We start from the raw sequence: 23,339 nt of genomic DNA on the forward strand, positions 1-23,339 counted from the left end.
AATTAAATAATTGTATTTTATTTACTGACAACAATGAGAAATATTACCGTAATAAATTAGTAAAAGAATGAATCAAAGTCACCATCACACAATAAACAAATGCATATACAAGTCAACACATGAAACAAAGCTTTATTCAAACTACAGTCATGTATGTAGGCTACAGGCGCTGAACCCCTCATCCTTCTGCCGTCTCTCAACACAGCGGTTCCCATTCTGCGGCTTTATTCTGATGAATCAGCTGACCGCCAGAGGTGAGCCGTGCCTTCGTGCCTGAGGTTGTTTCGTGATGTGTTGTGCTTCACAATCTGAGGCAATAAGGGCAGGTGGAGTGATGGTGGGTCTTGTAAGGGCTGGTGGAGTGATGGAGGGTCTCGTAAGGGCTGGTGGAGTGATGGAGTGATGGAGGGTCTCGTAAGGGCAGGTGGAGTGATGGAGGGACTCGTCCATGGCACCATCTCCAGGATTCAGCTCTGGGCTCCTCGTCCTCAGTGCTCACACCAGCCTGCTGACATTTCAGATCCTACAAAAATGCACAAACATAACACTAAAGCAGTCATTTTAACAGCACAATGTCATTTGATTTCAGTATTATTTAGAAGACAAAAACGCTATTTTCTCACAAATGCCGCCATCATCTTTCCTTGCAGGTCCTGCTTCACCACAGAAGATCTGCAGCAAATGCACAGAAATCGAGAATCAGAAAAGTGCTGTAATAGCTCTGCTTGAAATTACAATAATTAAAATAAACTACAACTTAAGATTTAAATATTTATTCATTTCTGTAATGTCACAAAGCCTTTGATGGCAGCATTCAGCTTCATGAGCCACTCTCCACGGGATAAACACACATCTGTTCATCTGTCCCTGTAACATCCAGACAAGATTCACATTACCTCTGTGATTTATGAACTCAACACTACATTTACATGTTGAGGTTGTTTTAACTTTTTATCCTACATAAATGTTCCTCAATTTATCAACAGTAATGGACAAATAAAATAGATAACTTATGTTTAGTTACTTTATAGATTTGTTCTGCATAATAGCACACATACATCACTCAGATGTCTATCTCATATCTATTAGACGTAGTAATTCTTATAGAAGATTTTCTTGCCGGATATTAAATATTAAATAGACATTTAGTAACTGTATTTAAGATGTAGGCTATACGGTTTAAAATGTATGCAAATCCACTTTGGAGACGTATGTGTCCTTACTGGAGCTCCTCTGTTAGCTATACATAATAAAATGTGATTTACAGCAAAATCACAAATATATAGCGTCTTTACACCTTCAACAATTCAACAGTTTACTGTACAGTAGTTCAACACATGCGATCATTTGATTTGTAATACTCACATTTTTGAGTCTCGTCCGTCATCCTTTCCGTCACGTTCGAGTATGACCTATCCTTCTTCTTCTTTTTTATGACGTATCCTCTCGCGTGGCCTCCTGGGATAGAAGAGTATCCATCGGTTGAGCACTCAAAAATCTGGGCGGAAGCAGTAAGCCATCCGGGAACTTCTCGCCTACTCTTTTATGAATACTGATGTTTCGAACGTACTGCTTCCTTCACGTACTGTTTTCGCCTACTATATAGTAGGAAAGTAGGCATATTCGAACGCACTTAAGTCCGAATCTCGCGATAATTAGTACGTCACCCAGGTAATTCTCGCCTACTCTTTTGGATTCATACATACTTTTTCGCTCGCCTACTCTTTTTCCCATACTAAATAGTAGGGAAGTATGCGGTTTGGAGTTTCAGTGAGTCAGAGCGGAGTCGAGTCTTCTGAGGTGAGGAGAAGTTCACGGTATTTATCATATTTACTAACCATCAAACACACTTTATACAGTTTGATTAGGTGACAGGCTCAATTCTGTATTGTTTTCATCGATCACAGCGATACTTGTGCGTCTTTCTGGCGTCTTCCACTCTTCCTACTGAAACATTTACGTGGGGGGGGGGGGGGCTTTGGGTGCCCCTTCACTTTAATAAAACAAAATGCATTTGATTACAATTAACATGACAATGTGTACAAAATTAAAGTTGCCTAAATTTACGTTTATTTCTACGTTTCTGTCAGTCTGAGGTGTCGTTGCCATAATGCGTTGCTATGGGTTAGCCTACGTCACTTGCGTGTGACTGTCTTGACTGAAGAGTCACTCCGGATTAGTGTGTGTGTGTGTGTGTGTGTTATGCGTGCAGGTTATGCGTTTTAAAATGAAAATGCACTGGTGTAAACGTACAGGTATTCCACAGTCTGCTCGGAACCGTTGCTCGAGCCAGATATGGTTCTCTCAGTGCTTAGGCCTAAATGGCTCGACGGCATTTTTTTACTTTTTTTTTTTCAATAATAAAATGTAGAATAAAAGACACATATTTAAAAATATTACATAATTCATTGAAGCCTGTTTGTTATGTATAATACACCGACCAATCAAGTAGTATTTCAAGTCACTTGTCACAAGTCTTTACTGTCACTTTTCTTTTAATCAATTTGGCACATCCTTGCTGAATATAATTATGAATTTCTTTAAAAAAAGAAAGAAAGAAAATTACTGACCCCAAACTTTTGAACGATATATATTGATACAAAATATTTCTATTTTAAGATGCTGTTCTTTAACTAAGAATCCTGAAAAAAGTAGGCTATTAAATGTTATGAGTAGGGATGGGCATTTTTCAAAAATATTGCATTCGAATATTCGGGCTCATAAAATTCGAATATTCGAATATTCGTTTATTTAAATGACGTTTAACGAAAAATACGTTATTTTTTAAGGTAATTTTTTTTAACGTTTTGTCACCATTTCTGAAGAAGCTTATGATTAGGCAATATACACAACAAGCTTACAACATGTGTTAAAGTTTTCTTTTAATTGAAAACATTAAACAGTGGGCCTATGTGTAAACAAAAAAATATAAGAACAAAAGGATATAAGCTCAAGCAGCGCGAACGGAAAAAAACGCCTAATAAAGCAGAGTAGCAGATTGCGCCAGTTATCGTACAGTACGTACACACACACTCGAGTCATATGATCATCGTGTTTATATTGTTTCACGTGAGAAAACGCGCTGCGCTGACAGACGTTTCAGAGAAACAAAGATAACGGTGTTCTAGTTCTAAGTTTCTAACAGCACTTTGCGTTTTCTGTTCTTAAACCTCTCTCTCAAAGAAAACTTAAAGGAAGAATATACCTCAATATAATTTTACTATTATAAGTTATCATCTCGGATCACTCGCACTACAGCTGCGCTTACCTGCAGTCGTGATGCAATGATAGACAGCTGTCTTTCCTCAGTCGACTGCTGTTTGGATTTCATGTGATTTCTCATTGTGGTGATGATATTATAACTCAAGATTAATAAATTAATTTGATCAAAAGTAATTCCATTTTGTAAAATCATTTAGTAACCTCATTTTCGACTAGTAATTCCAAACTTCGCGAGGCAGACGACGGCATTATGATCAAATACAAACAACTTGTTAAAATGCGCCACAGTGCCACCCAGTGCATTTAATTATAAATCCGAGTTAGTGCTTGGGATTTATCAGGGATTCACTGCATTCACGACCCGCAAAGTATTTACGGCTTCATAAATTCGATAAAATTCGAATAGTATTTTATTTTTCGAATAATAATTACAGATCGAATATTCGAAAATTCGAATATTCGTGCACATCCCTAGTTATGAGTATATTATAGCCTAATAATTTGAATAATAATCAAACATAATTATTTTTGGAAGAATTATTTATATTATCTTGTATTTTAATGAAGAAGCAGAATAATGTTAGGATTAGCAATACAAATAATTAATGAATTGGCATCAGTTACTGTACGATGAATAGATAGACAGACATAAATGCTTAGAAGTGTCATTTATTATAAAAACAAACTCAGTAATTGAAATATTTGATTTTGGCAGATCAGCTCCTCCCACATTGGAATACATCATCAGTGAAGCTCCTCCCACTGCAAGAACAAAGAAAGGTTGGTGTTTATTCTTCATTCATTCATGAAGCTGAAGAACATTCTTGTTAGAAACATTCAAGCACTTTATCAGATTTAGATAAACAGTTAAACAATGAAATGCAGGGCTCGGCAGGAAAAATAGAAATGCGACTATTTTTCCTGCCGGTGCGACCAAATATTTGAAGAAATCCATTGAATTCGCCCCAGAATTGATAACATCATCTCTGCGAGATCCAGTGAGAAACATTCTGATTCGGCGCAGAGTTCTCTGTTATAAACCATAGATATCAGATCAAACAGCGCTGACGTGGAAACCAGGAGAGACACTTATAAGGCTTTCAGCCCACAAATCAGCAACATTCACCATGGATTTAATGTAGTAACTCTAACCATATGGAGGGATTATTGGGTCAGATTTAAAACTAAAAGTCTAAAACGAAAAGTCTTAAACGAAAACTAAAAGTCTAAATTTGAAACTAAAAGTCGAAAATTAATTTGGTATTTAGGATTGGGCATTTGGTATTTAGGATAGGGCATTTTGTATTTAGGATTGGGCATTTGGTCATTTAGCCATTTAGGATTGGGCATTTAGGGATTTAGGATTGGGCATTTAATCATTTAGCCATTTAGGATTTAGGATTGGGCATTTGAGGATTGAGGATTGAGGAGTGTATGCAAATAAGGAGGCGGGGCCCAAATACTGGAGGCTGGGTTTGAAATGGCTGGTGCGCAGAGGCACCTTATGGACAGCAGAGGGAGCTCCCAGTGCTAAGGAGCACTGTAATGAAACCAAACAGAGCGAGTGAGCAGGGCTGGAGGGAGGACTGTACTTTATGTAAGGGATAATGTACAGCGAAGCGGTTGTTATAGCGAATAACAACCCCGACAGGCTGAACTTGAATCAGCCTGTCGTCGGGGTTGTTATTCGCTATAACAACCGCCTCGCAATACATTATCCCACTTATTACATGGCTACCTACAAAATACATAAATAATTTGACACAAAATATTGATTTAAAAAGGAGTTTATTGATTTAAAAACGATTGTATTGCTTCCGCTAAAGAAAATAGTTTGTTCCGCGTCCATAGCAACGCTCTGTTTTTCATGGCAACGGTGTGTAATACTTCGCAGCGATCTGTTATCAAGAAATAACAGACCGCATTCTACATTGGAATTCAACCAAGCCAAGTAAAAATATATATTTTAATGCAACGCATCAGAAAAAACAAGGTTAGGAAACAGTAACTGTACGTTCACAACGCCGCCGACTTGAGCTGCAAAGAAGCTCTGGCCACCCTGTCAAGGACGCTTGTCAAAAAGTACGGGGAAGCTTGTTGACGATCTATTGTTACAGTACACAGTGATATTGTGAAAGCCGTGACAAGAGACAAGCAGCTTCTTTATTACTATACCAGTGTGCTGTCTATTAGGGTACAACTTATGCTTAAACAGGTGGTTCCTATCATTATCGGATTAATTGCACAGTTTAACCATCATAGAGTGAAAGTTTATCATTTGCATGTCAGTTTAACAAGGGCTCGCTTGACAGGGTATAAGAACGAGCAGAGAGAGAGAGAGCGCCCCGGCCGCTCACTATTAATAATAATAATAATAGTTATTCTCGTCGTCAGACCGATAGCACTCCTTTCATTGGTGACTTTGTGTGTGAGGCCACATAAATGTTACAACGTTGTCATTAAGTTGAAGTTATCACATTGTAAAGTACAGTCCTCGCTCCAGCACTGCTCACTCGCTCTGTTTGGTTTCAGCACAGTGCTCCTTAGCACTGGGAGCTCCCTCTGCTGTCCATAAGGTGCCTCTGCGCACCAGCCATTTCAAACCCAGCCTCCAGTATTTGGGCCATGCCTCCTTATTTGCATACACTCCTCAATCCTCAATCCTCAAATGCCCAATCCTAAATCCCCAAATTCCCAATCCTAAATGGCTAAATGATTAAATGCCCAATCCTAAATACCAAATTCCCAATCCTAAATCCCTAAATGCCCAATCCTAAATCCTAAATGGCTAAATGACCAAATGCCCAATCCTAAATACAAAATGCCCTATCCTAAATACCAAATGCCCAATCCTAAATACCAAATAAATTTTCGACTTAAACTTTTAGTTTTCGACTTAGACTTTTAGTTTCAAATTTAGACTTTTAGTTTTCGTTTAAGACTTTTAGTTTTAGACTTTTAGTTTTAAATCTGACCCAATAATCCCTCCATACCTTAAGCTTAGTGCTTTATTGTCAGCCCCAGTCCTACCAGATATGTTTTGTTTGTTTCAGTGTCTGCGGTGCCGCTGCACTCAGATGTTAGTCTGGAGCCTGTGAACTTAAAAAAAAAAAACTGCACGTTGTAATATCTGTACGTTAAGTCTATTTATTATTAAATAATTTGTCAGTATACAGTTATTTGGGGGAAATTTGAAATAATTGCATTGCAAGCTGATTTAAGGTGTGCCCCTAAATTTTCTGCTTGCGCTCCTAAAATGTTCAGTCAGGGGCTCCAGCGCTCCTAGTGAAAAAAGTTAGTCTGGAGGCCTGAAATGGTACAGAATGTTCTGGGTTTTATTTTCAAAAAATGGTCAGTAAAGGGAGGTTTGAGAAATTTTTATATTGATTGTCAACATCAGATCAAGCAAAATACTTTTTTATTTTACATTTATTTTATGTCTGGTTCCCAATTTGCAACAATGTTACCAGAATTTTAGTAATTTTCAACCTAGTGTACTTTTTTTTTTAACACCGTGTCCTAACTACACGCTACGCGATGCTGCGACACGAGATAAAAGGTATATTTTCCATGTTAATCGGGGCGACGGCAACACGCGACGATTCTATTTTAGAAACGGTTTCTATTTTTTTTTCTGCAACGTCGCGCTGGAACAACAAACACAAAGTGTGGCAATGATAATCTCAGGTACTGTTTATGTGCTTTATTTAAAGGGGCATTATGCAAGTCTGAGTGTTTTTTCTCTACGAGCTCCCCCTAGTGTCTGGTAGTATAATGCTTTCAAACACTCTGTCGTAAAAACGAACTGTTGTCCCTCCCCCCTCGTCACGAGCAACCCAGCTGATCAGCTGTCTACCTAGCTGAGCAGAGGAACCGGCTATTTCAAAACCAGTTATGTCTACCGAGGCAAGTAAAGCAATACTTTCTTTCCAACTGATGGCGATTTTTTTATTTATTGTGTTGTCATGCATACTAGTATTTTTACCGGGAACGAACGATATGAACGAGGCGAACTACTGCTTTCGTGTTTGTTTGTTTGTTTTTGGGAGAATGGGCACATGAGCATAAAAAAAATATATATATCGGAGGCTAATATTTGTCTAAAGTTATATTAGCAAGGTCTATAAGTTCATCTGGTAGAATGATGGTTTACCTTTGCTTGTCTAAGAAAACATCAGAACGTTTTTTCTAGCTCGATCATGATATGTGCAACATTTTGCGCGTCTGATATTGCCTACTATCAGACGCGTTGACTTAGTGACATAAAATAAAAGTGTAAGTTACACAAATAAAACCGACAGAGGAACGGCCAAACAACTACAGAAATCAAACGTGTTTGCTATGACAATGCTAACATCAAAGTTATAGTATCTAGCGTACTAGTAAGCCCCTAACAGACAGCGATCATAATAAAAACCTTTACAGACAATAGCAAACATCCTGAGGTCGCAATTACTTGAAATTTAAATATTGAACACAGTTTATTCCAAAGATACTTAACTTACAAGTGCAACAGCAGGATCAGCATCCGTTTTGCAGGCTTCTGTTTCTCTCAGTTCTCACCATTCTGAAAAAGCCGGTCCGATATATTTACTCGAGTCTGACTTCTTGCTCGGTCAGTTTCCCGTTTCCTCTTTCGTTGGTCCTCCGACAAAGATTTCCTAGCTTTCTGCTTCTTTTTTACAGGCTCAGCCTCAGCCATAACTCAATCTATCGTTGCCCTTTGCTTATAGCTAGCCCGCCGGTGCTTGAATAGGGGCGTGTACGTGTGCAGTGCCGTCAAGCAATTCGTTACATCGCGAGACCTGATATCACGCGATACTTCCTGACGCCGACCCGCCGGCCCAAAGTTGCAAGTGAGTTTTTTCCTCTCTCGGGCACCAGGGGGGTGTGAAACCACCACCATTCAACCCGAAATAAGTAATATAACCATTCCACTGACTTCGAAGCTGTTCAGTTAAGGTTAAAAAGTTACCTAGTGTCCCTTTAATGTTAAAAGCGTGTAATGTGACTTTGAATGTTATTTAGTGCTCCAGCTTTGAAGCTGTAAAAGCAATAATGGATAATTCACCTCAGATCTTGAAATTAAACAAATGGGAACAAGAACGTTCAAACTGTGAACAAACAAGTGTATTCTTTGACAAAGATTGTTTTAGTAACTCAGCCTATGTATTTTTAATAATGTTTAAATGGTGTAATATTTGTGAATTTGATTATGTAGCTACTTATCCACTTTCTTTCGAGTGCCGTCAAGAGATTACTATATGGTGCCGTGCACTCACCGCGAGACTCCGCCCACACACTGTTCTGATTGGCTCTGGTTTTGATTGATTTTGACGCATTTCGCAGTCGCGTCGCGTCTGGTTAGGACACGGTGTAAGAATAAACAGTAAACACCAAGTTACTGATAAAGTTGTATTTGTCAAATTTCATACAAGTTATTCATAGTTATAGAGATTCTTCTTACAGTAACTTTGGTAACAGGGTTGATGAATGCAGTCAATGCTCCAGTTTGTGTAAAAACTGAGTCTATGGATTGAGATTTATTTTCTTGTCCTCCCATCATGCTGTTGAAAAAGCCCAGATGATGTCACAATTTTAATGTTGCGTTCACACCGAACGGGAATTGAGTGTCAAATTTGCTTCTATCGTGTCTAGTTGGATGCTTGAACATTTTGAATCCACTCACGCGTCCAAAGCGAATTGGACGAGCGTTTGAAGCGAATAGACGCGTGTTCGAGGCGAAATCCGCTTCTTGTGGGAGGGGCAAGTGCTAGGCGGTGGTCTGTTTGCAAGATGGCTGATATTGATCGAGCATTCATCAAGAGAGTCACCGCTCGTATTTGCTCTGGAGAGCAGAAGAGCGGCATAGGGGTAATCGTCGCCGTACTTGGGTCCACCAGACCCTCCGGAGGCGAACCCAGTTTGGCGAGTTTCACCACTTGCTCCAGGAGCTGCGCCTGGATGACGGCCCCTTTAAGCGGTACTTCCGCCTGTCCCGCGATCAGTTTGATGACCTGTTGTCCCGCATCGGAACGAGGATCACCCACCTCCAGGACACTGGTCACTTCACCACGTGACAGCAGCAAGCAGGCTCCTGATTGGTTAACGCGGCTTGAATAGACACCAAAGTTTAGATGCGAATTCTCTAAAATAAATTTGTGAAAGAAAATCACTTGCGCCAGACGCTCAAAATCGCGCCGCACTAAATGCGTCTATCGCGCCGCAGGACCTCCAGATGCGTGTCAATGTGTATTTACATTGACTTAACATGGAAGTCACTCGCTCCAGACGCTCAATTCACATTCGGTGTGAACGCAGCATAAGAAATCGTACTCGGTTACTAACGTAACCTCGGTTCTCTCTAGAAGAGGGAACGAGTACTGCGTAAGATATCTTACGCTAGGGGAAAATCCTTTTTCCGCGAGATATTGAAGCCAAAAATTATCCTTAATTTTGTAATAATGCAAAACGCGTTGCGGCAGCATGCAGACATAGGCGAGACAGCTCGCGCGCCTATTGGCTGCTCTGCGGCAACTGCAGCAGCCTATCGAGCGAGGCCTGGCGTGACGCCAGACCCAATCAGGGCACTTCGCGCCCGCTGCGTCACGTCCCGCCGAAATGGGCGTGGTCTAGGCCTATAAATACCGCTCGCAGGCAGCTATTATCTGGTTTTTCATCATCGAAGCAACCAGAGCGTGTGCATGCACGGCAAGATACGCAGTACTCGTTCCCTCTTCTAGAGAGAACCGAGGTTACGTTAGTAACCGAGTACGTTCTCTTACGAGAGGTCTCTCGTACTGCGTAAGATATCTAACGCTAGGGGACCCAATGCAAAACGCCGTGCATGCTGAGATCTGACACCAAAGACCCAAGGGCGAAAACCCGGGGTACATATAGTGCACAATCACTCAGGGAACTCAGGGAACAGGGAGTCCAGGAAGAGGGAGGGGCGAAGCCGCACTCTTCCACATATGGTAGCGTCGCTGAGACGCGAATTTCATCATACAGACAGGGCGGGGTACGGCCTGAACTGATGGGGGAATGTGGGTCTTACACAGTTTGCCCAGGCACATCTCGTGCTGCTACTTTTTTACTGTCGAACATTGAGCTGTGCTCAGTAGACGCAGCATTCTGAGCTGACGCATCAGGTCAGATAATACTGGTAAACTTAGACCGACAGCAGCCTGGCCTGCAGGGCGGGAACCTCTAGGTTATAAAACCTTATAAATGTAGACGGGGAGGCCCAGCCTGCCGCCATACAAATATCTTGCAAGGCAATCCCACTTGACCAGGCCCACGAAGAGGCCATGCCTCTCGTGGAGTGCGCTCTGACACCCAACGGGCACTGCATGCCCTTGGAGGCGTATGCCAGCGCTATAGCATCAACTATCCATCTGGATAGGCTCTGTTTCGACGCGGCTAGTCCCTTAGAACGTCCGCTAAACGAAACAAAGAGCTGCTCCGTCTGTCTGAAACCAGACGAGCGAGACACATAAGCTCGTAATGCCCTGACTGGGCAGAGGAGGCTCGCGTCTCTTTCCTCATCAGGGACCGGTAGGGCTGACAGGGAAATAACCTGCGCCCTAAACGGTGTGTTGAGGGATTTCGGAACATAACCGTGCTTAGGTTTGAGTATAACTTTTGAGTCATTAGGCCCAAACTCCATGCACGCCGCGCTCACAGAGAGCGCGTGCAGATCCCCTATGCGCTTCACCGAAGCGAGAGCCAGCAAAAACACCGTCTTGAAAGACAGGTGTTTCAAATCGATTGACTGTAAAGGCTCAAATGGCGCACCTTTCATGGCTTCCAGAACCGTAGAAAGGTCCCATACGGGGACTGAGGGAGGTCTGGGAGGATTCAGTCTCTTAGCCCCTCTAAGGAAGCGGATGACTAAATCGTTCCTTCCTATTGACTGACCAAGCGTTGTTTCTGAGAACGCTGCTATAGCCGCCACATAAACTTTGAGCGTGGAGGGGGCCCTGCCCCCATCCAACAGCTCTTGTAGGAAGGAAAGCACCTCCGCCACACCACAGTCTGTGGGTGACACACCACGGGCTGTGCACCAGCCCGAAAACACTGACCATTTCGAGGAATAGAGTCGTCTCGTAGACGGAGCTCTAGCCTGCGTGATCGTGTTTAATACTCCTTCAGGGAGTCCAACATGTACCCGTTGATGGCCCAGACTAGAGGCTGACATTTTTTCGGGAATCCCACGGGTCACGGGATTCCCGTGGGATTCCTGCAGGATGGGAGTCATCTTTGCTATTAATCACGGGATTTGGACGGTACAGGATAAATGGTTAACGGGAGCAGATGGGAGCGGGAATCAACCAATAGCAAAGATGACAAAAAAAGAAAAAAGTAAATGCACCATTTTGTAGTTTCCTTTTAATACGCCTACAATGTAACGCAATTAAAAAATAACTGAAAACTGATTATAATTTAACCAACAGTAATTCTGGATTGCGTCCACCAACAAGTAAATATAGGAAATAAGCGAATCAGAACACTGCGCGCCAAACCAGCAGTAGCCTATGTGCGCAAGCGTGAACCACTAGTGTTTCTGTCTCACTCTGGATCTGCCACTGCATCACATTTCTCTCTGCGTGGCGTGGAGTGTCCGTTTTTATGTCGGCTTTCATGTTAACTGGTTAGAGCTTGTGTTAGAGCACAATACCTGCGTGACACACACACTTCTCAAGCCGCGCCGAAACCGCGTGCTAGAAATAGAACCGCAACCGACGCATATTTTTCACGCGACACGCAAGAGTGTTGGAAGTTTTCAGACAAAATTGAAGGCGCAAATACATATTAATAAATTACATTTTGATGCTTGAAAGTATCTCGGTTTTGACAAATGCATATATAATTGTAATTTAAAAAATAGGCCTAATTATCGATTTTCAAATATTGCCCCTATATACATATATTGGCTATATATATTATGTTTAACATCCAAATGTAGATGGTCTGTCGGCGCACAGAGCCACGCAGTCGCAGACAGCACGTGAAGTTCGTGAACACCGAATTCCCTTTTCTTTCTTATCTATTTGTGTTTGAACAGACATGTGCACGAAAAAATAAGCCAGTGTCCGTCTCAACGAGTTTCCCCGTAAACGCAGTCAAAATAAAACGGATGCGTGTCATTACCGGTATTAGATACGTGCATTCGTCTTAAAGGGACAGCACCCAATATACCTGCAGCTGTTTGTGTCACCAAAGTTAATCAAACAACAAAAGAGAAAGAGAAAAATCATGTTTTGTCAAAAGATAAACTGTATTAATATTTAATACAGTTAATTTACCTGAAAAACATAAAGCACTGCTTTATTTCTGTTTTATTGTGTATACGTGTATTTGTGTTTTATTGTATTTATATTTGTATTATGTTTATTAGTTTCTATGCAGATGCACTAGGCCTACCCTACACAATTACCCCAATCATCCTAGAATTATTAATTCTTTACAAAAAGAGCTATTCAAATCATCAGGTGAAATTGTTTTCAGGAAGTAGCAGTAAAGCAAGAAGAAGAAGTGCAAGATAGTTTTTCTAAATTTCATTTGACTCTATGTGCCTATAGGGGTGGGTTGGGGATGGTGGCAATGTAGTATCTGGATATTTGCCGCGGGACGAGGGCTTCGATTACCTCTCTCTTTTTTGACCATACATGTGTTTGCACCCCTGTATGTATTAACTAAACACTAATTGAAGAAAAAAATATATGGGAGCGGTACAGGAGCGGGAGTCAGTTTAAACAGGAGCGGGATGGGACTGGGAGTCAATTTACCAGGAGCGGGATGGGATGGGATTATTTTTAAACTTTGGTCTGGGAGTGGGACGGGACAAGATTTCTTTCTATGGGAGTGGGACGGGACAGGAGTGAAAATCCACTCCCGTGTCATCCTCTAGCCCAGACATGAAGGGACCACAGTTCCGGGTGAGGATGCCAGATCGAACCGTGGGCCTGTGAGAGGAGGTCTCTCCTCACTGGTACTGGCCACGGGGCAGTACTTGCTAACTGCATCACGACTGGGAACCAAGGTTGGTTTTTCCAGAACGGTGCCACCAGCAGTACTGAGCATCCTTCTTCCCTGATCCGTTCTATCACCTGAGGCAGGAGAGAGACGGGGGGAAAAGCATAGAGCGGGCGGCGGGGCCACACATGGGCCAGCGCGCTCCTGCTCTTTGAGAAAAATTCCTGACAGTGAGCGTTTTCTTGAGACGCAAACAGGTCTACTTCCGCTCTGCCGAATTTCTTCCACAGCAGTTGGACTGTCTGTGGGTGTAGGGACCACTCGCCTGCCGGAACATTGTTCCTGGACAGTCTGTCCGGTCCTATGTTCAGGAGCCCTGGCACGTGCGCTGCTCTGAGCGAGCGCAGGTTGCACTGAGCCCATACCAGGAGGCGTTCTGCCAGCCTGTACAGGTTCTTGGACCTGAGGCCGCCCTGGCGATTTATGTAGGACACCACAGACATGTTGTCCGAACGGACCAAGACGTGGCGTCCTTTTATCTGGGGACAAAAACGCGTCAGCGCGTTGTCTACTGCCAGCATTTCGAGGCAGTTTATGTGCAGGAGCTTCTCCCGTTCCGACCACTGGCCGAAGAACGGTCTGCCCTCGAGCAGCGCTCCCCACGCGTCCGTGGACACCACTTTCACCCTCGAGGAAGTCCCCAGGCTTACACCTAATTGGTACCAGTCGTTCGCTCTCCAAGGTTTCAGAGCTGTGACGCACTTCTGATTGACCCTGAGGCGAAGCGAACCGGATGCCCACGCTCTGCGTGGGACTCGCGCTTTCAGCCAAAACTGCAGCGGGCGCATGCGGAGCAGGCCCAGCTGGAGCACTGACGATGCTGAGGCCATGAGACCTAGCATCTTCTGAAATTTCTTGAGCGGGACAGACGCGCCGCAGCGAAACGCGTTCGCTGTGCGCTGAATGTCTACCGCGCGCTGTGGTGATAGTCGCGCTATCATGGACAGCGAGTCCAATTCTGTGCCCAGGAAAGATATCTTCTGACTGGGTAACAGAGAGCTCTTCGCCCAATTGACACTGAGACCCAAATCCTCGAGGTGATCGAGTAAAATGGTCGTGTGTTCCATGAGCACTGCGCGAGATTGCGCTAGAATCAGCCAATCGTCCAAATAGTTCAGCACTCGTATGCCTCTCATTCTGAGGGGTGCGAGCGCCGCGTCCATGCACTTCGTAAATGTACGGGGTGCCAGGGACAAACCGAATGGCAGGACTGTGTACTGATATGCCTGGCCCTCGAAGGCGAATCTCAAATATCGCCTGTGACGTGACGCTATCTGTATTTGAAAATACGCGTCTTTCAGATCTATTGACACAAACCAATCTCCTTGGCGAATCTGCACAAGGATTTGTCTGGTCGTGAGCATCCTGAACTGTCGCTTCACAAGCACTTTGTTCAGTTGCCTTAGATCTAGTATGGGTCTGAGACCCCCGTCTTTTTTCGGTACCAGGAAGTATCTGCTGTATAGCCCTCCTTCGCTCTGAACTTGAGAGAGAGGCTCTATGGCCCCTTTGCTCAATAGTTTCGTCACTTTGGCTCGAAGTAAATGTGCTACTTCTGTTTTTATCGTGGTCTCGACGCGCGCCACATAGCGGCGAGGGCGTCGGCGAAACTGCAGCGAATAGCCTCTTTTTATAATGTTCAGCACCCACTTCGAAACCCCGGGCAGCTTTGCCCATGCGTCTGCATGGATAGCTAGGGGTTGAATACGAAGCGCGCTCCGCTCGCTCAGTGATGGAGAGGCTTCGGCGTGCTGCAACACAAGCATCGCGCTCGTGACATTTGAGGCATGGGGCGCGCTGATAACAGCGGGCAGATTGCCCGCGCTCGACTCCTCTGCGGTGGTCAGCCGCGAGGGGGAGGGCTGGGCGGTTCCCGTGGGAACTGTCATGTCTGTGTGTGGATGTGGGCGCGGGACAGCGGGCACATTTATCACACCGAAAACATCGTTCGCTTGCGTGAAGCGAGTGCACGTTGGTTTCGTTTTTACAGAAACCGTGAGACATGCACAACGCGGTGTTAGTGGGCACTGGGTAGTGGGCACTTTCACCATGTTTGAAGCGCAACCGATCTGAGTCGGTTTTATGTGCGCGAGCCCTGTGTGACAGGCTGTGCTTGTGTGTAGGGATGGGCACTGGGCAGTGGGCATTCTTACTACACATGAAACACCATCGGCCGTAGCCGGGACACCAGAAAATACACTCTTTTGGGGATTTATCTGGGTAGCCGTGAAAACGGCATTTGTGTGCAGGCAAGCGGGTGACAGAACCGACTTGTTGGCTGCAGAAAACACTGGAACAGTCACATTTGCTGGAACTGGACGAGCGAATAACTTTGGTGTGAGTCTGGCCGCAGCGGGACTCAAACACCGTCGTTTTCCTAGCTGTGCTAGGACGACTTCGGGGCCTCGGGCTTCACCGTAATCCTAGGTCGCGGGCCACGTGCAGCGGGGCGGCGACCGGATGAGCGGGAGCGCGGTCTCACGCTTCGGGCCTGGCGGCGCTGTGAAGTGGAGGCAGTGGACGGTGGCTGTGGCTGTGAGCTCTGAGCAGACGGTTTCGCACGGCCTGCTGCAGAGCTGGAGCGCTTCGGGAGGAAGTGCTTCATAGCCTGTGACGCTTTCTGTACCTCTGCGAATCTCTCCGCGAAATCCTTGACGGAGGATCCAAAGAGGCCTGTGGCGGAAAGCGGGGCGTCGAGGAACGCGGTGCGCTCAGACTCGGCCATTTCCGAGAGCGTCAGCCAAAGATGTCTCTCAGTCACGGTGAGAGAGGCCATATTCCGTCCAATGGCTTGCGCTGCAGACTTAGTAGCACGGAGAGCGAGGTCCGTGGCACTCCTTAAGTCCGGCACGCAGATCGCGTCAGGCCCTTCCTCATCCAGCTTACGGAGGAGATCGGCCTGGAAGATCTGAAGCGTTGCCATGGTGTGCAGCGCTGACGCAGCTTGCCCAGCGGCGGAGAAAGCGCGGCGGAGCAGGCTTGACGTCGTGCGGCAAGCTTTAGAGGGTAGGGCCGACTTAGCACGCCGTCCAGCAGAGGGCGGGCATAAGTGGGCCGCTATCGCCTCTTCGACCGGCGGCAGCGAAAGGTATCCTTTGTTCTTGGCATCGTCAACAGCGGAGAATGCCGAAGAAACAGCAGGACGCACTCTAGCCGAATAGGGGGCGTTCCAGGACTTGGCGACTTCTTCGTGTAACTCAGGAAGAAAAGGCGCCGGTCTGGACGCAGGCGAAGCGCGCTCCCCAGGCAGGAAAAATCCATCCAGCCGGTTGTGAGCGGGCTGCTCAGGCGAAGACCACTCGAGGCCGAGGCTCGCCGCGGCCTGTGCGAGTACTCGCATGAGCTCCGTCTCGATGGACGCTCTCTTGCCTGAAGACATGCGGGCAGGGGGCGCGGGGTCCTCAGAGCCCGCCCAATCCTCACTGCCTGACGCCAGGATAGAGCAGGAATCATCCTCTCCCAGCAGGGCTTCCTCATCCACGATGTCAACGGAAGCGGCGGCAGACGGCGGCCGCTGTCCGTCAGGAAGCGAGGGTGACGAAGCCGGGGAAGCAAGCGGGCGAACCGGCGAGCTTTGGCGGCTGAGGGAGGGTTCCGGGGCCCGCTGGGCACGGCGCTTTTTACGGCGCGACGCCGCGGCGGGCGGGGGAGCAGTCTCGGTGAAGAAGGCTAGGCGAGTCCTCAGAGTCGCCATTGCCATCAGCTCGCAGTGAGGGCAGCCGCCGTCAGCGAGCGCGAGAGCTGCATGTTCCTCACCCAGGCAGGAAACGCAAATCACGTGGCGGTCCCCGTCGCTGAGTGTGGCTCTGCACGAGCCGCAGGAAGGCATCTTTAAAAAGACGCTAGCTCTTTTAGAATGTGTGTCGCGGCGGCGACACACACACACAAAAGTACAGAGTAATAGAAAGGATATAAGCGCCGGAAAGCGCAGCAGGAAGGCAGGAAGGCGGCGTGGCCAGCGACTTCAGTGACTCGTCCCGCTGAAGGTGCTCTCTCTCAGACGGCGCGGCTTCTTCTCCGGCTCCAGCGATGCGTGTGCTTCGCTTGAAGGATGAAAAATCAGATAATAGCTGCCTGCGAGCGGTATTTATAGGCCTAGACCACGCCCATTTCGGCGGGACGTGACGCAGCGGGCACGAAGTGCCCTGATTGGGTCTGGCGTCACGCCAGGCCTCGCTCGATAGGCTGCTGCAGTTGCCGCAGAGCAGCCAATAGGCGCGCGAGCTGTCTCGCCTATGTCTGCATGCTGCCGCAACGCGTTTTGCATTATTACAAAATTAAGGATAATTTTTGGCTTCAATATCTCGCGGAAAAAGGATTTTCCCCTAGCGTAAGATATCTTACGCAGTACGAGAGACCTCTCGTAAGAGAAGCTCTGTTTTTGAAAGGAGGAAAATCATGTTAGAAGTAACAGGGTTGAGTAAAACATGTAGGACACAGTTAAAACTAATAAAATGTGTTAATTTAAAACTAGTTAAAGCCACGGCCACTCTACACTAGTGATTTATGTCTCGAGACCACTTTTACGTGGTCTCGGTCTTGTCATGGCCTTGACGGTCTTTGGTCTTGGTCTTGTCTTGGTCTCGGACCTCTCGGTCTTGTCTAGGTCTCGCTGTCTCAGACCGACATAGTGGTCGGGGATTTAGCAATACAATAGGCTACTACAATATCCACGACGACACAACGTTCGATAATGCAACATTATTATCCGCAACGGAACGGATTGAAGCGCGCGTCCGAGTGAAGAAGTGCGGCGTGTGCGCCCAATATACGAGAAAACACTTAATCCGCGCCACTGATCGTAGCGGCAACGAGCACTTTGATCACTTGATTTAAAAAACACATATCAGTGACATGATGGGTTTTAACTTCATTCAGGAGATTTTGGGTAACTGCACAACTGACAGATGACTTTGAGCGCATCGCCAACGGTGTGTGTGTGTGTGTGTGTGTGTGTGTAACCATAGCGACAAAACGACCAACTTTCGGATCCTGCACTTAAGCCTATAATTTCGTTTTTAAACATTTTATTATGTATTTAAAAGTTGCAGAATGGATTAATTTGGAGACTCCGAAATCAGCACAGATAGGCAGGCATTTGCTTAGATGAATTTGTGTCTTTGATATCTCTCTGTGTGTGTGTGTGTGTGTGTGTGTGTGTGTGTGTGTGTTGTTTGATTACAGTACGGTATTGTATTTAAGATGGTGTTAGACTAAATAAATGGTCTTTTAAACATCATCTGCATATCTCCAATGTGTTGACTAAACATTAGGCCTAATCCAAGTTTATAATTGTGTATCTTTAATATGATGTTACGATTTCATCTACACATTAAGTATAATTTCAATTGGTTACATATTTCTCATTCTTTAGACAGTTGTTGGAGGAGCAAGATGGTGTTGGAGGTGTTTGATGTTTTGTCAGATGAACCAGTCAGTACCAGTCATGTCAGTCCTCAACAGTACACAAAAGTTAAGGGAGTCTCAATCCTCCAATAGTGCAGTAACAGCCGTCATGCAATTGCTACACATAGTTGATCTCACCCTGCAAAAACATTTACAGTGAGCTCACAGTCACACACATCATGACATGGTCTGTCTCTGTATTGTTCTGCCTGTGTAGTTGAAGTAATACCATCTAATATGTATTGAATGTAAACTGCGGCTGAACCCTAGTATGCTGCTGTTCTTGAATTCATATTGCTTAGCTTCAACACTAGTCTATTTTTTTTCCTTCCGGTCTCGACTTGGTCTCGGTCTTGGTCTCGACTTGGTCTTGGTCTTGACTTGGTCTGTCTTGGTCTTGGTCTTGGTCTTGTCTTGGTCTCGATACCCTCTGGTCTTGGTAGTGTCTTGGTCTCGGTTTAGGCGGTCTTGACTACAAGTCTACTCTACACTTTGAGCATGTGAAGTTTCTACAGACACTGCAATGGTCGAAAAAGAAGTATGCTTAAAGTTAATTTTATGAAGTATACTTAAATAATGTTCAAGTATATTTTTAAGTATACATTATCTAGTAAGTATACTAATGTCAATATGTACTAGTTAGGGGTGGCACGGTTCACAAAACCCACGGTTCGGTTCATATCACGGTTTTAGGGTCACGGGTTTTCGGTTCTGTACGGTTCTTGTTGTTATTTTTTCTTTTAATCTTTAACACTCCAAAAATTTACTTCAGTGTATGATATATAGCTTAATTATCTATTTATTTATTTATTTATTTCATAAATGGGGCGTGTTTGCAAAACGCAGCTTCTCATTTCCCATTTCAAAGTAATATAGTGAGCGGTCACTGTGAGGAAATTTTCAGTGGCCCTGGAGGTCCATCCATCTGTAGTGAGAGCTACGTGGGCTGTGTCGGACAGTTCTTTGTCAATTTCTCCTCGTGTCTCGTCATCATAGGCGTAATTTGCGGGTGGGACATGTACCTACCACTTTTTGCCAGGGTCGATATCTCGCGGCACGGATGTACAAATACAAATAAATAAAACATCTCCAGTTAACTAGCAAATTATTTGTTTCGTTCGTTTGTTAAATAAGAAGCAATCAGTGGCGCTGATACAGTGTTCTCTTGTGGCTCGCGCACACGCCGCACAGTCTTCACTCGGACGCGCACTTCAATCCGTTGAGGAGACTCTCTATTCGTTACGGTGAAATCACAAACAAAATTCACACAAATCTGTCCCTGCTTGATATGATATACAACCACTGATAAACATAATCGGTTTGGATGAAAAAGAAAAAAAATATATACGAGTGCGGATTAGAACTCAGAACCTCTGACACGCTTGGCAAAAGTTCTGCCACTGGACAATTAAAGTACATACGTGAAACAGTCGATCTATGTATTTATTCACGTGAAAAAACAACATAGTGGAGTAGATCTCATTAAATGTCTAAGTAAACCCAGTGTACTATTTAAATCGATTGCTTGACATCATAATGTTATTCTACATGCATCTGATTTATGATTTAGCATTGTATTAGCACGAGCACGAGGCTACATTGCGCATGCGTCGAACCGTGCGACGCACACACGCACCGAACCGAGACAAGTGAACCGAACGGTTCGGATGTTTTTTCATGTACCGTGCCACCCCTAGTACTAGTAGTAAACTTGTAAGTGTATTATTTTAATACCGCTTGGGACTAAATTGGCCCACTTTTAGTATATAAAAGTATATGTTTAAGTGTACTATAAGTGTAACAGTAGTAAACTTTAAGTGCACAACTAGTTCATAATTACGTTTCTCATTTGTACTGCAAGTGAACTTAACATTATACTTAGTTTACTATTTATATATAATTTTTGCACTTGCAGTAGGCCTATACTACTATGTTCAAATGTTATTTTTTATACTTGAAAAATACCTTTAACTGTACTTTAATTTTAAAAACATTTTATTAGCTTCATGCATCCTTTTTTATCAACACTTGAATGTTGGCAAGTTTCATAAATAAAGGCAACATTTTAAACAAAAAAGATGAGAAAATCTCATTTTTGTCAAAGACTACGCCTTGATCAGATTCAGAACAATGATCAAAACACAGATGGAGTAGATCGAGTCCAACAACCGTTGTCGTTTTCTCTTCATGGGTTACGCTTAATTTCATTTGGAAACATTAAGCAGTTTTGATTTACACGCTGTTTAATGTTTGATGATCACATTATTTTACATTTGAGTGAGCAATCCTCTATCACTTGTTTCAGCTTATTCTTCTCCTGTGTTTTGATCCGGAGATTCTGCACTAGAAGATGTGTCATAGCGCCCCCTACCGTATAACAGTGAAAACATGGATAGCTGGAAAATTCAGTCAATGGTGGGAAAAAGTAGTCTAGAAATGTATTTTGCAGCCAGGGTAGTCTAGCAACTCTCCGTTGACTATCGGAGCTGTAAAAACCTAAATTGGGTCAGGCCAATCACATTGTGTATAGAGTAGGCGGGGCGGTGCTTAACGTAATGACGACAGAGTTGCGACGGTTCCCTGCTACTTGAAAACAAAGAATGGCTGCTGCTGCTGGCAAACAGTCTCTCGAATCGGCTTTGGTTGCGACTCTGGAGGACTTGGAGGAGTTACGTTTTGCTTTGAGAAAAGAGCAAAGAACGGCACTTAAGTCATTCTTAAAAAAGGAAGATGTGTTCGTAGTTTTGCCGGCCAGATTCAAAAGTTGAATCTATCAACTAACGTTAGCTCCGCTGTTGGGAAAACGCTCTGGTTGGTTGTAGCGCTGTCCTATTGCGTGCAGAGTGAATTTGAAAGACAGCCGTTTATCCTGCCCCTCGGATTGAGCCGTGTCTATGGTGAGTTGCCAGACCTAACATCTTGATGTAGGTCTGGCTTGCCAGGCTAGGGAAAAAGTAGAATCAGAGTAAATTCCTATGTACACTGCCAGTGGACTAGCCTACACAAAAATTCAGATACGCAGAATTAGAAACATATCTGTTTTATATCAATATTTTCAAACAATGTAAGTTTCATAAGACTGTATATGAAAAACTATGTAAAAAAAATAATTATATTTAATAGGCTACTCAATCAAAATAGTAAACACAAGTACAAGCCAAGAATACATAGTATACTTAATTATACCTTTAAGTAGGGATGGGGCCGATCCGATCCAGTATCGGTATCGGGACCTGATACCAGCGTAATTCACGTATCGGATTTTCCCGATCCAACCTGCGGAGATATCCGATATCCATGAGTCATGTCTGCGCTTTAACGTCTGCTGAAATGACTCCAAAAGTGATTCCCGCCGGCTAGTCTGCTAGCTGGCTGCAAACTGTGGAACGGATTTCCTGAACGGAGGCGCGGCTCAATGAGACACAGTTATGAGACTCGCCCCCGCTCAGGAAATCCATTCCGCAGTTTGCGGCTAGCCAACAACGTCCCCTGTGTGGATATACTTCACACTGGATTCAGCAAAGCTGTAATTCAAAGCCCTTTGAAGCTCCCTCGCGTCATACAACACAACGAACGCAATCAAACATTTAAAAAAGCACCACGTTACTGTGCGTTCACACCAAACGCGAATAGCGCGTCAAATTCGCGTCTACCGCGTCTAGTTGGACGCTTGAATATTTTGAATCCATTCGCACGTCCAGAGAAAAATTGACGTGCGTAAAAAGCAAAAGTTTGAAGCGAAGTTGACGCGCATCTGAGGCAAAATCCGCTTGTCTGTTTGCACGATGCTGATGTTGATCGAGCATTTACTGCATCGGAGCGAGGATCACCCTTCAGATAGTGTGTGTGTAAGATGTTTACACGTGCACTTCAAGACGCAAGTATCTGACATTTTGGGAATGTAATAAATATTGACATGACAATCAATTTGAAACCCTTACAGTTGCATATTTGTTTTCAGAATGGGATTTTTCCTGTTAACAGGATTTCCTGTTTTTCTGACTTCCTTTTCTGAGCTTATACTTACCTCAAGTTGCCTTTTGGGACATACATGCATGCATACATACGTACATAACATATCATTCATACTTGCCTGTTGAGAGAAGTTTATTTCAGCATCATATAAAATAAACAATAATGATAATAATAATATTAAAGCAAACACAGCTCTGGTATCGGAATAGTATCGGTATCGGCCGATATCCAAATTCAGGATCGGGATCGGATCGGAAGTGAAAAAATGTGGATCAGTGCATCCCTACCTTTAAGTATATCTCGATCAACAAGTAGAGGCCAAATATACTTAGACTTTTCTGTCAGTATAAGTCAGTATAAGTCAAGAACCGTCTGTTCTCCAAAACATGCAATCAAATGTATATTTCTGCAAGCATGTTTAAATTGGTTAACTGTGTCTAAGGCCCTGTGTTCACCAAAGCCTTGTTTTATGCGGCTGGCGTATTTTTCCAATTGTTTTCCCGTGTTTTTTTAAAACGCCATGAGCGTAACGAGGTGCTGAGTGTTTTTGTTTTACATGCTGAAGCGGCGAACATTTTTTACAGGTCGCCGAGAGTTGAAGGATGTTCAACTTTGGGTAAAACGCAGTGCTCATCACTGTCACTTTTTACCCAGCCTTCCAATCACAGTGGAGCGGGGCTAATAGCACACCGACCAAT

General features: G+C 44.3%; 1 protein-coding gene and 1 long non-coding RNA gene across 4 annotated transcripts in view; one reads left to right on the top strand and one right to left on the bottom strand.

Moving 5' to 3' along the window:
* On the bottom strand, positions 1 to 1,602 carry LOC311282584. The gene is made up of 3 exons (XR_014625965.1): positions 1,366 to 1,602; positions 624 to 867; positions 1 to 523 (listed from the first exon to the last, which is right to left on the bottom strand). It is a non-coding gene; the product is annotated as an uncharacterized lncRNA (long non-coding RNA).
* LOC311282583 (uncharacterized protein) overlaps positions 1,474 to 23,339 on the top strand; it is a 26,616-nt gene continuing 4,750 nt past the window's right edge. The window contains exons 1-2 of one of the 3 annotated variants that reach the window (XM_084396406.1): positions 1,474 to 1,800; positions 3,938 to 4,002. Coding sequence is in view for 1 of the 3 variants with exons in the window: in XM_084396405.1 (XP_084252531.1) it covers positions 1,753 to 1,817; positions 3,938 to 4,002 (130 nt within the window). In the remaining 2 variants the exon portion in view is untranslated. Of the gene's footprint in view, positions 1,818 to 3,937; positions 4,003 to 23,339 lie in introns of all 3 variants that reach the window. The other 2 variants (XM_084396405.1, XR_014625964.1) reach the window with 2 other exon arrangements.

Source organism: Rutilus rutilus (assembly GCF_951802725.1).
Source record: "Rutilus rutilus genome assembly, chromosome: 23".
In the NCBI taxonomy this organism is placed as follows: domain Eukaryota; kingdom Metazoa; phylum Chordata; class Actinopteri; order Cypriniformes; family Leuciscidae; genus Rutilus; species Rutilus rutilus.